Source organism: Lipotes vexillifer, unplaced genomic scaffold (assembly GCF_000442215.2).
Source record: "Lipotes vexillifer unplaced genomic scaffold, Lipotes_vexillifer_v1.1 scaffold543, whole genome shotgun sequence".
NCBI classification, from domain to species: Eukaryota; Metazoa; Chordata; class Mammalia; order Artiodactyla; family Lipotidae; genus Lipotes; species Lipotes vexillifer.
In genome coordinates this window covers 2,869,891-2,892,561 of record NW_006799055.1, presented here as the reverse complement: position 1 = coordinate 2,892,561, position 22,671 = coordinate 2,869,891, and the positions used below count along the sequence as shown (strand labels likewise).

Genomic DNA, 22,671 nt, shown 5'->3' with positions numbered 1-22,671 from the left:
GGGTCTTTCTCTTCTAGGGTCTGGACTCCGGACAGACAGAAACCATCTCTTTTATTATATTTCTCCACCTAGCACACGTAGGTACTTGACAAACACTACAGAACTGAATTCTGTGTGTTCAGTGAAGCAAAACACTTTTCATAATTAAAAAATGAAATTTATTAAACCTCTGCCTCTAATGAAGTGAAAACAAATCATTTTATAGCATTATTCTAGACCTGCATTCTACAGATCTTAAATGTGGTGCGGCAGCTTATTATTCCAGAAATGTTTATTAACCTGGCTTTTGGAAAACATTAGCGAAAATAAATGTAAAACCTAATCATTCCTGGAAAGCAATCTAGCAATATGAATCAACAGCCTTTATGTCCTTTGCCTCAGTAATCGAAATTAAATATATCATCTCAAATACAAGACTTCTGAGAAGAATTCAGTTCTGGAGTTATTTTATATTGTGAAAAAGTGGGAGAATCCTAGCTATTCAACAACATGAAACGCTGAAATACATTACAATACAAACACAAGAGAATATTTTACAACTTCAAACAATGTTGTTGAAAGTTTCTAAATGGCATGGGAAAATACGTACGGAAAGTAAAAAAGTCAAGATATATATTTATATATACAGTGATCCAACTCTTAAACATCAGATGTTCAATCAAACTGGTACAGAGTTGCTAAAACCAACTCTTTCAAAACAATAAAAGCAAACTATCCTTTGAAAATGTCCAGTGAGGTGCAAACCCACAAGGATTTTTCTAAGTGTTAAATATGTTAGTAGTGTATTAGGTACAGTCAATAAAGATTAGGAAGAGGAGACAGATATGGCCTGGGGGTTAGGAAAAACGTGCTTTTAGAAATTAAGCCAGAGCAGAGGGGGAAAAGCCCAAATGGAGAAAAGAGAACATGTCCAAATGCTGGCTTATAAAATACACCCCATCAGACAACACGGGAGGAACACGAATCCTCCCAGCAGCACTTCGTCCCAGAGGAAACCCAACACTTGTGAAGAGACACAGGATAAAGTCAAACACAAACATGTGTGGAGCCACATTTTAAAGATGATGAGAGACTATCCCACAAAATTTTTCTCATACTGAAATGGCTCAGGAAGAAATGAACACATATATAAGCTGAGTCAAATTCATTCTGGAGACTGTGCAGCAGAAGGAAGAACAAAGAAGTTGATTTCCTGCTTGAAACACCAATTCCACCAACACACCAAGGAATTGATAGGATTCTTGTTTTCCTTCCGTTCAAACATGTGTGGAGAAAGGTGACCTTAGGGAGCTCTTGATCTCTGTCACTGTTGTTAAAAAAGTGGTCTCAGAATGTAATGTTTTCTCCAAAAGATAAATATGCTGAAGAAAAAAATGGGAGGACAGAGAACTTTTTTTTCCTTTTTAGTTAAAGTTTGAAATAGACATTGATTTTTTAAAAAATATTGATTTATTTATGCACGCACGCACGCACGCACGCATGCATGCACGCTGTGCCGGGTCTTAGTTGCAGCACGTGGGATCTAGTTCCTTGACCAGGGATCGAACCCAGGCCCCCTGCATTGCGAGCACAGAGTCTTAAGCCCTGGACCACCAGGGAAGTCCCCGACATTGATTTTTATCTTCTGTAAACTGACTTATAAATTAATTTTCCATTTAGATTTTTTTAAATGGCATTTACCTACTAAACAATGATTAAAATTTGGATGAATTTATGATATACATTTTCTTCCTTTTACATCTTTAAAACAATAGGTGTGTTCATTTTGCACTAACATAAGAGGTATTTACCTTCCTATTATCTAATTATAATCAGATAATATCTAATCATAATTTAAAACTATTTTTAAAAAGTAGAAGGATGGAAAAAGACATTAACAAAGTCAGCAAAGCTGGCTCTGGCTAATTCTAATATCAGACAAAGTAGAACCCAAGCCAAGGAGTGTTACTAGAGATAAAGAAGGACATTCCAAAAAAAAAAAAAAAAAAAGAAGGACATTCCATAATAAAGAGGGCCAACTAATCAAGAGGACACAATCTTCAAGTACCAAATACCAAATTTGATAGAATTAAAGAAATAAACAGATAAGTGCACAGAGTTAAAGTCTTTAACAGACTTCTCTAAGAAAAAAGTCAGTAGGAATAGGGAAGGTATGAACAATCAAATTATGGATCTAATCAACATTTATGGAACACTCCATTTCAAACTGAAGAATATATGTTCTTCTCAAGTACAACTGGACATTCATTAATGTACTGGACAATGAAAGAAGTCTCAATAACTTCCAAAAGACAGAGATCACAGGATATATTTTCCTGACAAAAATTAAAAAACAGGGCTTCCCTGGTGGCGCAGTGGTTGAGAGTCCTCCTGCCGATGCAGGGGACACGGGTTCGTGCCCTGGTCCGGGAAGATCCCACATGCCGCGGAGCGGCTGGGCCCGTGAGCCATGGCCGCTGAGCCTGCGCGTCCGGAGCCTGTGCTCCGCAACGGGAGAGGCCACAACAGTGAGAGGCCCGCGTACCGCAAAAAAAATAAATTAATTAAAAAATAAAAATAAAATAAAAAACAAAAAAATAGCAAAAAGCCCTGAAATATGGAAACTAAGCTATATACTTCTAAATAATCCATGGGACAAAGACAAAATCATAAGGGAAATTACAATAGAGTTTTAAATGGATGATAACGCAAATACAACATGTTAAAATTTGTGGGAACACAGCCAAAGCAGCGTTTAGAGGAAAATTTATAGCTTTAAGTTTTTATATTAGAAAAGAAAAAGGGCAAGTCTTGACCACACAGAAAAGCTTAATAATCGTACATAAAGTTCCACAGTTTCCTCTTATAAACTTAATGTCAAGCACGACTAACTGGGGTACATGGTGCTGGGGGTGAGGGGAACGCGACCTATGACCATGCGTGACTGTCAGCAGACATTTAAGTTGCTTCCACCTCTTCTTGGTTATTGTAAATACTAGAGCAATGAACATGGGAATGCACATATCTCTTTGAAAATCCTGTTATCAGTTCTTTTGGATACATACTTAGAAGCAGAATGCTGGATCATACGGTAATTCTACTTTTAATATTTTTGAGGAAGCTTCACACTGTTTTCCACAGTGGCTGCAACATTTTACATTTCCACCAACAATGCACAGTTCCCTTTTCTGCACATCCTCATCAACACTCATTATTTTCTCTTTGTATTTGAAAGTGGCCATCCTAACTAATGTGAGGTGGTATCTTACTGTGGTTTTGATTTGCATTTCCCAGATAATTAGTTATGTTATCTTTTCATATGCTTGTTGGCCATCTGTATGTCATCTCTGGAGAAATGTTTACTCAAGTCCTTTGCCCAATTTTTAATCGGGTGATTTGGTTTCTACTGTTGAGTTGTGTGAGTTCTTTATATTCTGGATATTATTAACCTCTTATCAGATATCTGGTTTTCAAATATTTTCTCCCATTCTGTTAATATTCTGCAAATATTTTCTCCCCTTCATGTCATTTCGTTCCGTTGTGTCCTTTGTTGCACAGAAGTTTTTAAGTTTGCTATAGTCCCTTTTTTATCTGTTTTTGCTTTTGTTGCTTGTGCTTTTGGTGTCATATTCAAGAAATCACTGCCATACTCAACATCGTGAGGCTTTTTTTCCCCCTATGTTTTCTTCTAAGAGTTTTATAGTTTCAGGTGTTATGTTTAGGTCTTTAACCAATTTTGAGTTAATTTTTGTGAATGGTATGAAGTGAGGATCCAACTTCAATCTTTTGCATGTGGATACCCAGTTTTCCCACCACCATCTGTTGAAGATCATTGAGCATATAAATGCAGGTTTATTTCTGGGGGGCAGGGGTGCGGTGATAAGCCTGGCTACCTACAGGGGCACTGACCAAACTATTAAATATATAAGGATAATGGGAGCCAATCTGTACTGTCAGAGGAGGGGCTTACAAATATTAAAAAGGAGAAAACCAGAATAAACCCTATGGTGTTGGATGAAACTGGAGGTACTGTTGTGAATTTGTGGTTTTTCGATACAGACAGACCAAGAGATATATAAGTACAGATGTAAATGTGCGTACATATGTACACACACGAGCACGCATGTCCTCCAGCTCTGTTCACTAAGTGGGCCCAGGAACAGTGACACGGCAATGGCAACAAGCACACCTATACCACGGTCCTGGTTTTTAAACGTTATTCTCCCCCTAAGAGGAACCAGGGCTCCTTCGAGAAACGGCTGGTACCAGTGTGGGGGGCAAGGAAGGTACAAAGTGAGCCTGGACATCTTGTTGCACTACAGAGTAAAGAGGGGCTGGAGAATGAAGGGACGGGGCAAAAGACACAGGAGGCAGCGGGAAGGGGCTCCTGCTGGCCAAATCGGGATAATGTGAACATGAAAATAAACGAGACAATCATTACCCACGGGATAAAACGGGAATCTCTGAATCCTCACTGAGATTTAAAAAATGAAAAAAACTGTAAATATCCCCATTTCTCATCAAACTTTCAATCTCAAAATACATATGAATTACAACTGGGGAAAAGCACAGCTTCACAGTGAAGAATCCTGGGAGACAGCACCTTAGTCAAGTGTCCAAAGAGAACAGCACCAGTCACGGGATGTGCAAGACAGAGTCCCAGAGCAGGCCTCAGACTGTCCTCGGAAAGGCCGGGTGCAAGGATGGTCCTGGGCTAACATCTGGGAACTTGATTAGGGGGTGTCCCCACTGTTCCCTAACTGACAAGCATGTCTTGATGCACCTGAGAACTGTCTGTGCAAATCACATGGTTTATGCTGAACATCTGCTTTCCTTCCGGGAGCCTGGAATTTTGGTACATGTCAGGCAGAGGATGCCTACATGTCCAGTCCCCAATAAATCTCGGCCACCGAGTTGGTGATGAGCTTTCCTGGGAGACAACACTTCTCCCATGTTGTCACATTTGATGCTGGAGGAACTAAGTATATCTGTGTGACTCCACGGGGACAGGACTCTTGCAAGGTGGCCTGGCTTCCCCTTGGCTGATTGTACTTGTCCCCTTTCCCTGTAATAAATCTCAGCTGTGAGCACGACTATATACGCTGAGTCCTGCAAGTTCTTCTAGTCAATCACCAAATCCAGGAGTGTCTTGGGAACCCTGACACTTGACACATGTTAGAATCGTGTGATATTTAAAAGAACACAATGAGAAGAACACAGCATCACTTCTGTGTGATTCCTGCCCAAAATACATAACCTGAACCTAATCATACAAAAACATGAGACAAACCCAAAGAAGAACATTCTATAAAATAACTCATCTGTAATTTTCAAGCGCCAAGATAATGAAAGTCAAGAAAAGACTAAGGAACTGTTCTAAATGTAAAAAAGACTAAAGAGACATGAATACTAAATGCAATGTGTAATTCTGGACTGGATCCTTTTTTCTGTAAAGGACACTATTGGGATATCTGGTGACACTAAAATAAGGTCTACGATAACAGTAACACATCAGTGTTACTTTCCTGACCTGGATGGATACAGTACATAGGAGACTTCCTTTTTGGTAGGAAACAGCTACCCAAGTGTCCAGGATCTTGGGACATCATATCAGGAACTCATTCTCAAATGGTTCAGGGTAAAAAAAACATTGTTAGTATTGTTCACGCAACTTTTCTGAGCTTGATTCAAAATAAAAAGTAAAATAATCAGGATGATGATGATGATGATGATGATGATGATGATGATGATTCAATTCCTTGATACCAAAACACCGTCTTTATAATAATATACTGAGAGAAGGTACAAAATCCTATGTAGGAACAGTGGACACTAGAGTGAGGGTGAGTAAATTACCTTCCCCTCATCCTTCCTCACCAAGAAAAAGTTTACATAATCAAGAAAGCTTCAAAGCAAAATATTTTAACTGTATTGTTTTGTGATTATTAAACAATCACTAAATGCAGAAAATCACCTGATTTTCTACAGAGTTGAATACTGTTTATCTAGTAATTACCTAATGAGTCTGAGCTGTTGGTGATAAAAGAAAGAATGTTTTCTCGTTGCAAATTGTCACAGATCGCTTTCAGCTAGAAAAGCCCATCCACAACACTGCCAAAGAATCACTATAAACGTTAAAAACACTAACTTACCGTTTGTGCGCTTCCTGTTTGCTGCGGCATTCTTCACAGTAGTATTTGTATTCACTGCATAGAGTTTCTGTGTTGCTAAAACCCCTGTGTAAAACACAAAATAATTTTGTCTATACCAGAAAATTATGTATTCATTTAAAAATATTCTAAACCCAAAGACAGTCATTACATGTCAAAATAAATAACTCTGCACTTACCTTAAGCAGTGAGTAATGGATGTGTTTTGTTCCACGTCAACAGAAAGGTCTAAAAAATCTTCATCTTTGCTGCTTATCTATAAAAATAGGGAAATACCTTTGATTTCTTTTTTCTTAAACATCTTCATTGGAGTATAATTGCTTTACAACCTTTGATTTCTTTAATCACTGTTCCAAAATGACAGAATTAAGTGCACTCTATTATTAGTATTATTAAGTATAATTAAGTATATAAAGAATCCTTTTTCCCCCAAGTTATTCAAAAGGACACTGAATGAATAACTTTCATTATATGTAGAGGTAAAACACCAAAGGGCACCTGTGACTGATTTTCTTACTGACAAAGGCTAGTGTGATGTGAAATTCCATTACTTCTCCTAATCTTGGTAATACTGTGAAGCATAAAACTGTACCATATACACTATTTCTTAAAAAGCACAGGCCAGGACTGAATGAGAATGTTTGGCAAAGGATGTGATATCTGTATTGTTTTATCATTTAAGAAAAAAATTTAGCCCAAAATGCCAAACTGTAATCTTCACTTATGACTTTATTTCCCCCCAAAATTGAACAATGTTCTGTTTGAATTACGAATAAATCATCTTATAAAAATGAAGTTACTATTTATTCATCTGAACTGGAGTAGGACAGAACTTTAGTCATCACTTTTCCTACGTGCAAGGAGACGACGCGATGCAATGGGAGGGACCTCCGGCTCGGTTCCCGGGGCCTCCCACTCGCAACGACTCTACACCCGTTGACGGTTTGTGATGACTTTTCAATACAACATCAAAAGCATTTAAAGAACATCGAAAGCATTTCCATGAAGGAAAAAAACTGGACTTTATTAAAATTAAAATTTAATACTTAAGATTAAAAACTTCTCATCTACCAAAGACACGGTTCAGAGGATGAGAAGACAAGCCACAGACTGGGAGGAAATCTCTGCAAGAGACACACCTGATAAAGGACTGGTATCCAAAATATACAAAGAACTCTTAAAACTCAACAACAGGAAAACAAACAACCTGATTTTAAAAATGGGTCAAAGACCAGTACAGATAACTCACCAAAGAAGATCTATAGATGGCAAACAAGCACATGAAAAGAGGCTCCACAGCATATGTCATCAGGGAAATGCAAATTAAAACAAGACACCACTACACATCTACAGTAGAACAGCTAAAATCCAAAACGCTGACGACAGCACCCACTGATAAGGATGTGCAGCAACAGGAACTCTCACTCACAGCTGGCGGGAATGTGCAGTGGTGCAGCCACGCTGGTAGCTCCCCACACAACTAAACATACTCTTCTTACCACACGATCCAGCAACTGTGCTCAGTGCTGTACTAACCAAAGAGGCTGAGAAGTTATGCCCACACAAAAACCTGCACATGCACGTTCATAACAGCTTTGTTCATAATTATCAAAACTTGGAAGCAAACTACACGTCCTTCAGTAGGTGAATGGATAAACTCTGGTACCTCCAGACAATAAATCGTAATTCAGCAGTAAAAAGAAATGAGCTATCAAGCTGTGAACGGACATGCAGGAACCTCAAATACACACTGCTAAGTCAAAGAAGCCAATCTGAAAAGGCTGCATACTCTACGATTCCAACCACATGGCATCTGGAAAAGGCAAAACTATGAAGGCAGTAAAACAACCAGTGGCTGCCAGGGGTTGAGGAGGAGGGAAACAGGAATCCGTGGAGCACAGAGTGAAACCACTCTGCAGGATACTGTAGTGACTTGACACATCATCATACATTTGTCAAAACAAAGAGAAATCAAAGAACAGACAGCACCAAGAATGAACCCTTATGTAAACTATGGATTTTAGATAATAACCTATCGACACTGGCCCATCAACTGCAACAAATATATCTTACTAATGCCAAGGATGTTACCATTAGGGGGAAGTGGGGAGGGGGCAATTTGGGAACTCTCTGTACTTTAAAAAAAAAAAAAAAAAAAAAAAAAAAGACAGTTCCTTATTAGTCTCTGCCAGTATAAGCTCATCTGATTCAGTTAACGAGTAGACTATGTTATTCTTTCCAACACCCATAAAGCATCTCCCTTACTCTTCCAGCTTGTGGACTCTTCCAGCTTGTGGACTCTTCCAGCTTGTGGACTCTTTTTTCCAGCTTGTGGACTCTTTTTTCCAGCTTGTGGCCTCTTTTTTCCAGCTTGTGGCCTCTTTTTTCCAGCTTGTGGCCTCTTTTTTCCAGCTTGTGGCCTCTTTTTTCCAGCTTGTGGCCTCTTTTTTCCAGCTTGTGGCCTCTTTTTTCCAGCTTGTGGCCTCTTTTTTCCAGCTTGTGGCCTCTTTTTTCCAGCTTGTGGCCTCTTTTTTCCAGCTTGTGGCCTCTTTTTTCCAGCTTGTGGCCTCTTTTTTCCAGCTTGTGGCCTCTTTTTTCCAGCTTGTGGCCTCTTTTTTCCAGCTTGTGGCCTCTTTTTTCCAGCTTGTGGCCTCTTTTTTCCAGCTTGTGGCCTCTTTTTTCCAGCTTGTGGCCTCTTTTTTCCAGCTTGTGGCCTCTTTTTTCCAGCTTGTGGCCTCTTTTTTCCAGCTTGTGGCCTCTTTTTTCCAGCTTGTGGCCTCTTTTTTCCAGCTTGTGGCCTCTTTTTTCCAGCTTGTGGCCTCTTTTTTCCAGCTTGTGGCCTCTTTTTTCCAGCTTGTGGCCTCTTTTTTCCAGCTTGTGGCCTCTTTTTTCCAGCTTGTGGCCTCTTTTTTCCAGCTTGTGGCCTCTTTTTTCCAGCTTGTGGCCTCTTTTTTCCAGCTTGTGGCCTCTTTTTTCCAGCTTGTGGCCTCTTTTTTCCAGCTTGTGGCCTCTTTTTTCCAGCTTGTGGCCTCTTTTTTCCAGCTTGTGGCCTCTTTTTTCCAGCTTGTGGCCTCTTTTTTCCAGCTTGTGGCCTCTTTTTTCCAGCTTGTGGCCTCTTTTTTCCAGCTTGTGGCCTCTTTTTTCCAGCTTGTGGCCTCTTTTTTCCAGCTTGTGGCCTCTTTTTTCCAGCTTGTGGCCTCTTTTTTCCAGCTTGTGGCCTCTTTTTTCCAGCTTGTGGCCTCTTTTTTCCAGCTTGTGGCCTCTTTTTTCCAGCTTGTGGCCTCTTTTTTCCAGCTTGTGGCCTCTTTTTTCCAGCTTGTGGCCTCTTTTTTCCAGCTTGTGGCCTCTTTTTTCCAGCTTGTGGCCTCTTTTTTCCAGCTTGTGGCCTCTTTTTTCCAGCTTGTGGCCTCTTTTTTCCAGCTTGTGGCCTCTTTTTTCCAGCTTGTGGCCTCTTTTTTCCAGCTTGTGGCCTCTTTTTTCCAGCTTGTGGCCTCTTTTTTCCAGCTTGTGGCCTCTTTTTTCCAGCTTGTGGCCTCTTTTTTCCAGCTTGTGGCCTCTTTTTTCCAGCTTGTGGCCTCTTTTTTCCAGCTTGTGGCCTCTTTTTTCCAGCTTGTGGCCTCTTTTTTCCAGCTTGTGGCCTCTTTTTTCCAGCTTGTGGCCTCTTTTTTCCAGCTTGTGGCCTCTTTTTTCCAGCTTGTGGCCTCTTTTTTCCAGCTTGTGGCCTCTTTTTTCCAGCTTGTGGCCTCTTTTTTCCAGCTTGTGGCCTCTTTTTTCCAGCTTGTGGCCTCTTTTTTCCAGCTTGTGGCCTCTTTTTTCCAGCTTGTGGCCTCTTTTTTCCAGCTTGTGGCCTCTTTTTTCCAGCTTGTGGCCTCTTTTTTCCAGCTTGTGGCCTCTTTTTTCCAGCTTGTGGCCTCTTTTTTCCAGCTTGTGGCCTCTTTTTTCCAGCTTGTGGCCTCTTTTTTCCAGCTTGTGGCCTCTTTTTTCCAGCTTGTGGCCTCTTTTTTCCAGCTTGTGGCCTCTTTTTTCCAGCTTGTGGCCTCTTTTTTCCAGCTTGTGGCCTCTTTTTTCCAGCTTGTGGCCTCTTTTTTCCAGCTTGTGGCCTCTTTTTTCCAGCTTGTGGCCTCTTTTTTCCAGCTTGTGGCCTCTTTTTTCCAGCTTGTGGCCTCTTTTTTCCAGCTTGTGGCCTCTTTTTTCCAGCTTGTGGCCTCTTTTTTCCAGCTTGTGGCCTCTTTTTTCCAGCTTGTGGCCTCTTTTTTCCAGCTTGTGGCCTCTTTTTTCCAGCTTGTGGCCTCTTTTTTCCAGCTTGTGGCCTCTTTTTTCCAGCTTGTGGCCTCTTTTTTCCAGCTTGTGGACTCTTTTTTCCAGCTTGTGGACTCTTTTTTCCAGCTGACCCCGCTACTCTCCTCTGCTATTAAAAACTAGCAGTACAACCATCACAGTAAAGCCTGGACTGGGCAAAAACCATCAGTGAATGCTAAGTCTGGGGGCAGATTTTGATGGGGAACAAGAATATCTGTGTCTCCCACAGTCTGCCTACTAGTTACAAGGGCATAAAAAACAGTCACTATGAAGTGGAGAAACTGAACAACGTCGTGAATCGGAGATCAAAATTCATTTTATCAACGAGGGGCAGAAGGAACTGTGTGCCTGTATGTGATATCCTGACGAGGACACATTAACTATGAATTGTTCCGGCCAAGAATGTACAAACTGGGGCTTACCTGGCGGCGCAGGGGTTAAGAAACCGCCTGCCAATGCAGGGGGACACAGGTTCGAGCCCTGGTCCGGGAAGATCCCACATGCCACGGAGCAACTAAGCCCATGCACCAGGACTACTGAGCCCACGTGCTGCAACTACAACTACTGAAGTCCGTGTGCCTAGGGCCCGTGCTCCACGACAAGACATACCACCGCAATGAGAAGCCCGCGCACCAAAACAAAGAGTAGCCCCCGCTTGCCACAACCAGAGAAAGCCAGCGTGCAGCAACGAAGACCCAATGCGGCCAAAAATAAAAAATTAATTAATAAAAGAAAAGAAAAAAGAATGCACAACCTGCATCTAATTAGAAGGAAACATCAGGCAAACCTGATACGAGGAATGTTAGATTAAAAGGGGGAGGGGCACAGTCTTTAAAAATGTAAGTATCATAAAAGACAAGAAGACTATGAACATGTTCCAGATTGCAGGAGGCTAAAGGAAGCATGGTGACCACATGCGATGCAAACCACTCAACTCTAAAACCAGACCCTGTGCTGAGAGGAGGCTGTGCTGTAAAGGGGGTCACCGGCAGAACTGGATAGAGGTGCCTAAGTAAGAGTCTGACCTTTCATTCGTCAAGGGAGAACAAGGTAAGAACTTAACAGGAGGCCTGCGTTATCCGACCCTACGAGTAAATCGCTTTCAAGAGATTTGCCTACTGCTCATCTTTACAAACTACCCAGCAAGTGGGTAGTTTCCCTCCTTGAGTGTGCACAGGAGGCTTCAGTTTTTATTCCAACCATAAACAACAAACATAATTGTAGGAAAAGCAGCAACAAATTAATATACTTCCCTGACCTGCAGGTTTCTCACAAGCTCAACTAAGACTATAATTTCCAGAATATGGCTCTATGGTCTCCTGCAGTGAAACAAACTCAAATAGTTCAAACGGCAGCAAGTATTTCTCTGCCACCTCAGTATTCACTATTAACAAGCAGACAACTGAGAGGCACATCTGTCACAGTCATATACTCTACACCTGAGGATTACAACTTCCCAGTTCATCTCTCATACCCATTCTCAAAGAACACTTAATATAATGGATTAGATTTGTTCGATACGAAATTTTATGATATACTTACAGTTTCACAAGTAAGACATCTGGTTTCATTAGTTAATGTTCCCTGAAAAATCTCATGAACCCACGTTGGGTCTGGTGTGCTGTTGTTATTTTCACTGTCAATATTACCGTTGGGCAAACGACCATTTTGTTTTTCCTGCTTTCTCTCTTCTTGTAAAATATCAGCAATCGTGTTTAGTAGGTAATTTAAGAATTCATGGGCATCTTGCTGCATGTAGTTGTCAAAAAGCTCTAAAAATAAGAATATTTCAGAATTAATAACGTCATTAAAAAACCAAATTTAAAAGAAGAATAGTATTCTATCAGAACTAAGTGAAGTGTTTGGAACTGTTAGAGTAATGTACAAGAAATAGGTATCTTTCACATATACTCATTATGACTGAATTTGGAGAAAATAAAGTTATGATGAAAGAGAATCTTTAAAAAAATACTAATAGATCAATGAGAAAAGAGCAAAACCTATCCTCACGCATAATGTACTGAGGAGATAAGAAACAACTGCTTTTTATTAACTCATTTAATCTATTACTCCACAAATATTACAACATGGCAAGTTTGTTTTTTTTTCGGCTGCTGCATTGGGTCTTTGTTGCTGTGCGCGGGCTTTCTCTAGTTGCGGCGAGCGGGGGCTACTCTTCGTTGTGGTGCACGGGCTTCTCATTGCGGTGGCTTCTCTTGTTGCAGAGCATGGGCTCTAGGCGCGCAGGCTTCAGTAGTTGTGGCACGTGGGCTCAGTAGTTGTGGCTCGCGGGCTCTAGAGCGCAGGATCAGTAGTTGTGGCGCACGGGCTTAGTTGTTCCGCGGCATGTGGGATCTTCCCGGATCAGGGATCGAACCCGTGTCCCCTGCACTGGCAGGCGGATTCTTAACCACTGCGCCACCAGGGAGGCCCCAACACGGAAAGTTTTAAAGTAGAAGCTGGACAACCCCTTGGCAGTGTGCCAACGCAAATGCGTAAGAACCACAGAGGACGTTGTTAACATGAAAAAATACTGGGCCATACATGCTAGAGATTCTGACTAAGTCAGAGATGAGGCCTGGAACCTGCACTTTTCAAGGCTCCTCCAGGTGACTCTGCTGTGCAGTCAGGCTTAGGGAAGAAAGGCATCATCAACTACCTATTTAATCCAGAGAATCTCTAAGGCCCCTTCCAAATGTGAGGTCTGTAACTCTGTGGAACGTTCCCTGTAGTTACAGGAATAAGTAAATGTCGTGGAAACCTGAGAGTCGCTAACATTAAGTGCTTGACTGTGCTTGCATCACGCACCCTGAGCCTTGAGAGGAAGGGCTTCAGGGGCAGGTCTCATGCCCTGTGACACTGCTGTTAACGGTATTTCACAAGCGAGGAGAGGGGATCAAGTGGTAAAGTCACTGCCAGGAAGCGGCAGGGCCCGGATTCAAGCCAGGCCATCCGGCCCCAGCGAGCCACACACAGGCAGCCGGGGCCACCTGGCCACACAAGGCGCCCGCGGTCCAGCCAACAAAACGCACTCAGATGACCACCCAGTCAGGAAGCTTCACCTTCAGAGCTTCCGTAAACATTTAATAAGTGCCAGGAAGTTCACAGTTTACATTTTTTTAAATGATAGAATAGAAATTGAGAAGAAAATTTAGGGAGAGCCTTCCTAAAATAAAAGGAATTTAAAAATTACATTTTAGAAGAGCTACAGACATGAGTGCATAAAACTAAGTTCCATGCATTAGAACTCATTGAAAAAGTTAAAAACAGTGAAACCTGTAAGTTATTAACACCTTCAACATATAACATAAAGAGTTTATCTCAACACAACAGAAAATACAAAGTTGGCAAAGGACTTGAAATCAACAATTTATAGAAACAAAATTGAAAAGTTTAAATAAAACACATGAAAAAACATTCAACCCCACTGTAACGAAAAAGGTCTTGATTTTCCTGTCTCTAAAATGGAATACCATCTTCCTCTGCAAGATTATAAAGATAAAATGGGAGCAAGTGAAAATATTCATTTTCATGAATATTAAAAGAAAATAATGATTTTAATCTAGGTGTCAAAAAGACCTTTGAAAAGTATCACATTTAAGATGCAGGTGCTAGAGCAAGACTGTCTGGATCTATCCTGTGGTTCCACCTCTGGTCACGGGCATGTCACAGGCCAACACAATGATGCTAGGACTGCACCTGGAGCCACACTTCACTTCTCTGCTCTAAGTCTGTCCTGAGGGGTTTGATTAGCCTTAAACAAACTCCGTATGTTATTTTTAAGAACAATAAAAGCCCTGAGTCCTAAGAGTTCCTGCATTAGTCCACGTGGACTTAACCTCTAACTGATCTTTAATCTGCTGTACTGTGTGTCTTCTGGGTTCTGCCCACGAGGGACAGTGGATCCAAAGCATCTGACACCACTCCCACCACCTGCCCCGGCAGACGTCACTGCACACCACCCACACCGCGAGACACCTGCACCTCTGCAAACCCTCCGGCCATCCTCTCGGTCTCCGAGATCAAGCCAAGTCATGCTCGGAACCCTCAGATGGTGCCGCCAATGGACTGGTCTATGCCAAAGTTGAGATAACTGAGGTCAACGACCTTTCCCCCTTGCCTCTCAAGGCAATAACCTCCATCCCTAAGAACACCACCCTGCCCCTCACCCCAGTCTCCTAGTCTCCACTATTATTGTACCTCATTTCCTTCCTCATCCTTGGGATTTTCTTCTTTCGCAACCCTTTGTCTGCTGTTCCTTCTAAGAGCTGCTTTCTGTTCTAAACTCCCCATTTCTTCAACCTTTGGCATCTTCTAGCTTCCTGCTGCCACCCCTAAACCACTACACTTTCACTTGCATATAAAAACTCTCCCTCAATCAAGAAAGCACGTAAGATCTGGCCATCCTACCCTTAACCCTCACCCTTCTGTGGTCATGGCTAACCTCCCCTCGCCCACTAATGGCCTGACCCATGGTTTCTCCATCCACCCCGACTTCTGCCCTAACCTGCTCTGTGTCCAGGCAGCTCCTGGACCTGAACAGGGCCCCTCAAAAACCAAGAGCTTCCATCTCTCACTCACCCCTCCCCAGGTCACAAATCTAGAATCATCAACCTCAGGAGGCCCACTAAGATGAGGACTGCAGGGAGATTATGCTAGAGGCAATTCGGGGTCTTGAACAAAGTGGAAACAGACTGGGGGGTTCATGGAGAATACAGAGGGAGGGATGATGGGAGAGGGCCAGGAAAAAGACTTGTAACCACTGCTAAGGGCCTAGTTAGGGTGAGGGATGCATAATTCACCACAGTGGGTAGCTACATGATGGCTTAATGCCACAAACTAGACTCACTCTTCCCTCTTAAATTATTTTAGCATATACGCATGTTTTTCAAAACAAATATTTTTTGTAAAGCAGAAATATGCAAATGTTTTTATTTTTTTAAAAGATGAAATATCTTTTTTGGGGGGATGTTCCTTTAATACAGAACAATGACATCATATTCAGAGAAATACCTCAATTGACCTGAATGCTCTACAAATGAGATGCAAAGTAAATCAGAAAATACTCTATTTTGTTAAAATATTTAAAATATTATCCATTTTCTATAAACATAGTAAACCGAACATACCAGAACCTTGCAAAGCCTAAACTAAGAGCAGTCACTGTAGTTTTAAACATCAACCAAGACCACATAAACATCCAAACATCATCAACTAAATGGCCTCACAACAATCCCTGTAAACTGTATTATATTTAATTTCTAAACTCTTAGCTTTCTTATGGGTGGCTTTCTTCTCTGCAAAGCAGCATAATGGGCAAGGCGGACTTCAAACTTACTTTGGCAAATTAAACAAATTCACTCATTCATTCACTCATCCAACAAATATCTAGTAAGCACCCCCGATGTGCCAGGAACTGGATTAAGTCCTCGGACTACAAAGGTGCATAGAAACAAATGGCTCCCGACACTGAGGAACTGACAGTCTGGCGGGAGAGACAGACAACGTCAATATTAAATAAACGTATATGAAATGTATAAGCTATCAAAGTCCTGGTACAGCTGTAACATCAATGCAAAAAAAATAAAAGAGGGAAACTGAATCACTGCCTAAAAGTAAGTTTTCTTCATAATTCAGAAATAGCTACAGCTTTTCATTATACAAAATATTTCATGCTCTTTTGGAGAAAAAGGATTAAGGAATATGAGAAATTATTTACTAAACTCTATTTAATAGCTGTTATTTGTGAACAACTAGTTATTTCCTCGCTTGAGGAAGACGAATACTTGAATATGTGTTTATATTTTTGTATCTGTGTCTCTCCGTAGCACCTGAAACGCTGCTGTGCACATACAGATTCCTTGAGAAGCAGCACCCTTCCTCCTGCATTCACTGCTGTATCCCCAGCACTCAGAACAGTACTGCCACGCATGAGACGTGCCTGACATTTCTTGAGTGAATGAATGAAGGAACAGACAACAGGGGTTGGAACAGCTAAGACGACATGAGAAGAATAAACTTGGCCCCAAACAACAATGTGAATAATGCACTTTGCCTCGAGCCAGCTGGTCTGACTTCAAGTCCTCCTTAGATGATCCAGCTGAGTCAACTCAGTTGGTTAGGTCACAAACCTGTGCGTTAACTCTTCTAAACAAGGGAGAGCTGACAGGAGTCAATCGTCATAAGCGGACGGCTTCGTCTCCTACCTCCACGACTGCAGGGGTCTCCCGGCCAGTCGCCATGCTTCTCCTCGCGCTGCCCATGGGCGCCCCTTCCTGCCGCCAGGCCCCCAGCAGCCAGGGGACCTTCTGATGCAGAGCGGAGCCCTCCAGGGGCCTCCCGTGGCTTTCACAATAAACCGGGAGCTGCCTGGCCCTTCCTTCTCTCTGACTTGACCTTCATCTCACTCCCCTCTACCTGCAGTAATTTTCTTGCTGTCCTTCAAGCACTCAGGGCAACTACAGTTTCTGTTCTACCTGCTTAGAACAACCCTGCTTCTGATCTTCAAATGACTTGTGTCTCACTTCACATCTCTGCTCTCACATCACTTACCAACGCCCTCATCCTCCACCACCTTGCCCTGCTTACCTTTTATTTGTAGCAATGACACATTATCTTACGTAACTGTTTGTCCTTCTCGCTAGAATGTCAGCCCCGTGAGGGCAGAGGTTTCTTATTTCATTATCCCTAATTCCTGCGCAGTGTCTGGAACACAGTGAAGACTAAGCACATAATCATTAATGCAATGCAAATATCCCTGTCATCAGAGACAACATATATATAGAGCGACTGCTGTCACACCATGTGCAGGAGCACAGTGCTATAGTGTCTTCTGCTGTGATTAGGTAACATAAACGAAAATTTTAAAAACAAAAATCCACTACTGAAATTAAAATAGATTCTTTCCAAGGGATATCTAAATGATTAGTAATATAAAGCAAGAGTGGTTAAAACAATATAGAGCTAACATCCACTAGGAATACAGAATGGGAAGTTTTTAACATAACATGGAAGGAGATTGATTTAAGAACACTCCAGAAAATACATTCTAAGATGGCGGTGTGGGAAGATGCCGAGTTAGCGTCTCCCAACCAGGGTGCCTGCCAGCCACTGGTGGGGACCTTGACGCCCAAGGAGACGGGAGGAACCCCCAAGTGAACCGGTAGCACGTCGGGGTACTGAAGCGGGAGAAGTGGAAGCCAGACAGGATCGGCGCCCCTTTACTACTGCAGTACTGATGTACTTTCCGGTTGTTGATTCATCTATATTTTTATTTTTATAGTCTTTCTAACACATCTGTTAGTTTCCTACTCTAATTTTATTTTTTACTTTGTTATTGTTCTCTCGTTGTTTTTTTTTTGGCCACCCCACGTGGCTTGCAGGATCTTGGTTCACGAGCGGGGGTGGGGTCTGGCTGAAGCTCCTGCGGTGGGAGCTCTGTGTCGAAACCACCGGACTAACAGAGAACCTCAGACCCCAGGGAATGTTCACTGGATTGAGGTCTCACAAAGGTCCTCATATGAGCACCAAGACCCAGCTCTACCCAATAGCCTACAAACTCCAGTGTTGGAAGCCTCAGGCCAAACAACCAGTAAGAAAGGAACACAATCCCACTCATAAAAAGAAAAAAAAAAATGAGATGACAAAAACTATGTCACAGGTGAAGGATCAAGGTAAAAACCAATAAGACCAAATAAATGAAGAGGAAATAGGCAATCTAACTGAAAAAGAATTCAGAGTAATGATAGTAACGATGATCCAGAATCTCAGAAATAGAATGGAGGCACAGATTGAGAAAATTCAAGAAATGTTTAACAAAGATCTAGAAGAACTAAAGAACAAACAAACAGCGATGAACAACATGGTAACTGAAATGAAAAATACACCAGAAGGAATCCATAACAGAACAACTGAGGCAGAAGAACGGATAAGTGACCTGGAAGACACAATGCTGGAATTCACTGCTGTGGAACAGAGTAAAGAAAAAAGAATGAAAAGAAATGAAGCCAGCCTAAGACACCTCTGGGACAACACTAAACGCACCGACATTCAAATCATAGGGGTCCCAGAAGAGAAAAAGAAAGGGTCTGAGAAAATATAAGAAGACATTACAGTCCAAAACTTCCCTAACATGGGAAAGGAAATAGTCACCAAAGTCCAGGAAGCACAGAGAGTCCCATAAAGGATAAACCCTAGGAAAAACACACCAAGACACATACTAATCAAAATAACAAAAAAGAAATTCAAAGAAAAAATATTAAAAGCAGCAAGGGAAAAACAAAAAATAACATGCAAAGGAATGCCCATAAGGTTATCAGCTGAGTTTTCAGCAGAAATTCTACAGGCCAGAAGGGAGTGGCAGGATATACTTAAAGTGAGGAAAGAGAAAAACCTACAACCAAGATTGCTCTACCCAGCAAGGATCTCATTCAGATTCAACAGAGAAATCAAAAGCTTTTCAAGACAAGCAAAAGCTAACAGAATTCAGCACCACCAAACCAGCTTCACAACAAATGCTACAGAAACTTCTCCAGGCAGGAAACACGAGAGAGGAAAAAGACCCACAAAAACAAACCCAAAACAATTAAGAAAATGGTAACAGGAACATACATATCAATAATAACCTTGAATGGAAGAGGATTAAATTCCCCAACCAAAAGACAGAGACTGACTGAATAGATACAAAAACAAGACCCATATATATGCTGTCTACAAGAGACCCACTTCAGACCTAGGGACACATACAGACTGAAAGTGAAGGGATGGAAAAAGATATTCCATGCACATGGAAATCAAAAGAAAGCTGGAGTAGCAATACTCATATCAGATAAAATAGACTTTAAAATAAAGACCGTTACAAGAGATAAGGAGGGACACTACATAATGATCAAAGGATCAATCCAAGAAGAAGATATAACAATTATAAATGTTTATGCACCCAGCATAGGAGCACCTCAATACATAAGGCAAATGCTACTAACAACCATGAAAGGAGAAATCGACAGTAACACAATAATAATAGGGTCCTTTAACACCCCACTTACACCAGTAGACAGATCATCCAAACAGAAAATAAATGAGGAAATACAAGCTTTAAATGACACAACAGACCAGACAGATTTAACTGATATTTATAGAACATTCCACCCAAGAGTGGCAGAATATACTTTCTTCTCAAGTGCACGTGGAACATTCTCGAGGAGAGATCACATCTTGGGTCACAAATCAAGCCTCGGAAAAGTTAAGAAAGTTGAAATCGTATCAAGCATCCTTTCTGACCACAATGCTATGAGACTGGAAATCAATTACAGGAAAAAAACTGTAAGAAACACAGATACACAGAAGCTAAACAGTGCGCTACTAAATAACCAACAGATCACTGAAGAAACCAAAGAAGAAATTAAAAAATACATAGAAACAAATGACAACGAAAACACGACGACCCAAAACCTATGGGATGCAGCAGAAGCAGTTCTAAGAGGAAAGTTTATAGCAATTCAATCTCGCCTCAAGAAACAAGAAAAATCTCAAGTAAACAATCTAACCCTACAGACTTAAAACAACTAGAGAAAGAAGAAAGAAAACCCAAAAGTAAGTAGAAGGAAAGAAATCATAAAAATCAGAGCAGAAACAAATGAAATAGAAATGAAGAAAACAACAGCAAACATCAATAAAACTATAAGCTGGTTCTTTGAGAAGATAAAGAAAACTGATAAACCCTTAGCCAGACTCATCAAGAAAAAAAGGGAGAGGACACAAATCAATAAAATTAGAAATGGAAAAGGAGAAATCACAACTGACACTGCAGAAATACAAAGGATTATAAGAGACTACTACAAACAACTATATGCCAGTAAAATGGACAACCACAAAGAAATGGACAAATTCTTGGAAAGGTACAATTTTCCAAGACTGAACCAGGAAGAATTAGAAATAATAAACAGACCTATCACAAGTAATGAAATTGAAACCATAATTAAAAATCTTCCAACAAACAAAAGTCCAGGACCAGATAGCTTCACAGGTGAATTCTATCAAACTTTTAGAGAAGAGCTAACACCCATCCTTCTCAAACTCTTCCAAAAAATTGCAGAGGGAGAAACACTCCCAAATTCATTCTATGAAACCACCATCACCCTGATACCAAAACCAGAAACAGGTATCACAAAAAAAGAAAATTATAGACCAATATCAATGATGAACACAGATGCAAAAATCCTGAACAAAATACTAGCAAACAGAATCCAACAACACATTAAAAGGATCATACACCATGATCAAGTGGGATTTATCCCAGGGATGCAAGGATTCTTCCATGTACACAAATCAATCAATGGGATACACCACATTAGCAAATTAAGGAATAAAAATCATATGATCATCTCAGTAGATGCAGAAAAAGCTTTTGACAAAATTTAACACCGATCTATGATAAAAACTCTCCAGAAAATGGACATAGAGGGAACCTACCTCAACATAATAAAGGCCATATATGACAAACCCACAGCAAGCATCATACTCAATGGTGAAAAACTGAAAGGATTTCCACTAAGATCAAGAGAAGAAAAGGATGTCCACTCTCGCCACTCTTACCCAACATAGTTTGGGAAGTTTTAGCCACAGCAATCAGAGAAGAAAAAGAAATAAAAGGAATACAAATTGGAAAAGAAGAAGTAAAACTGTCTCTGTTTGCAGATGACATGATACTATACATAGAGAATCCTAAAGATGCCACCAGAAAACTGCTAGAACTAATCAATGAATTTGGGAAGGTTGCAGGATACAAAATTAATGCACAGAAATCTCTGACATTCCTATACGCCAACAACGAAAAATCAGAAAGAGAAATTAAGGAAACGCTCCCATTTACGATTGCAACAAAAGGAATAAAATACCTAGGAATAAACCTGCCTAAGGAGGCAAAAGACTTGTACTCAGAAGACTATAAAACACTGATGAAAGAAATCAAAGACGACATAAACACGTGGAGAAATATACTATGTTCTTGGATTGGAAGAATCAGTATTGTGAACATGATTATACTACCCAAAGCAATCTACAAATTCAATGCAATCCCTATCAAACTACCAATGGCATTCTTCACAGAATTAGAACAAAAAATTTTACAATTCGTATGGAAACACAAAAGACCCCAAATAGCCAAAGCAATCTTGAGAAAGAAAAACGGAGTTGGAGGAATCAGGCTCCCCGACTTCAAACTGTACCACAAAGCTACAGTAATCAAGACAGTATAGTACTGGCACAAAAACAAATATAGATCAATGGTACAGGATAGAATGCCCAGAGATAAACCCACACACATATGGGCACCTAATTTATGACAGGAAGCAAGAGAACATACAATGGAGAAAAGACAGCCTCTTCAATAAGTGGTGCTGGGAAAACTGGACAGCTACATGTAAAAGAATGAAATTAGAACACTCCCTAACACCATATACAAAAATAAACTCAAGGGGGCTTCCCTGGTGGCGCAGTGGTTGAGAGTCCGCCTGCCGATGCAGGGGACACAGGTTCGTGCCCCGGTCCGGGAAGATCCCACGTGCCGCGGGGCGGCTGGGCCCGTGAGCCGTGGCCGCTGGGCCTGCGCGTCCGGAGCCTGTGCTCCGCGGCGGGAGAGGCCACAGCGGCGAGAGGCCCGCGTACCGCAAAAAAAAAAAAAAGTGTATAATTAATAAACTAATATGAAGAAAAAAGAACACCCCAACAATGAAAGTTAGTGGAGATACTGAAATAGGTAATACACTTTCCAGAGATTTAAAACAAACCAGTCAATAAAATCTCACTAGAGTTATGCAATGGGTACCTTATTAAATCTTCTTTGATTTGCATGCTGTCCTCTACATTAATTAGCGGGAAAAACGTCAAAAGCCCAAAATCAAAACATATTTACAAAAGCCAGCAACATCAAGTAATAAACAAACTTGTCTATTAAATATTATTTCTGAGGTACAGAAAAATGAAACAAAGCTAATGAAAAGATGGGTCTGGAATATTCATTCTGGAATCAATTTCATTCAACAAAGTAATTAAGAAGTCTATTGTGTATCAACTGACTCTGCCTAAACACACAAAAAAATTCAAAAAAAAACTGAACTACTAAAAAAATAACAAATACCGGAAAGATATCCCAGCTTTGATAAGCAAACATATAAAGCTGCAGGGTACTGAACCACACAGAACTTTCAAAACACAGAAACGTGAA

General features: G+C 41.0%; 1 protein-coding gene across 1 annotated transcript in view; it reads right to left on the bottom strand.

The window, feature by feature from the left end:
• Positions 1 to 22,671, bottom strand: part of USP12 (ubiquitin specific peptidase 12) — a 42,965-nt gene that overhangs the window by 6,000 nt on the left and 14,294 nt on the right. The window contains exons 3-5 of the mRNA XM_007471449.1: positions 11,991 to 12,220; positions 6,329 to 6,405; positions 6,132 to 6,215 (exon numbers count right to left, since the gene is read on the bottom strand). Coding sequence (XP_007471511.1) covers positions 6,132 to 6,215; positions 6,329 to 6,405; positions 11,991 to 12,203 — 374 coding nt within the window. The 5' untranslated portion in view covers positions 12,204 to 12,220. The remainder of the gene's footprint in view (positions 1 to 6,131; positions 6,216 to 6,328; positions 6,406 to 11,990; positions 12,221 to 22,671) is intronic.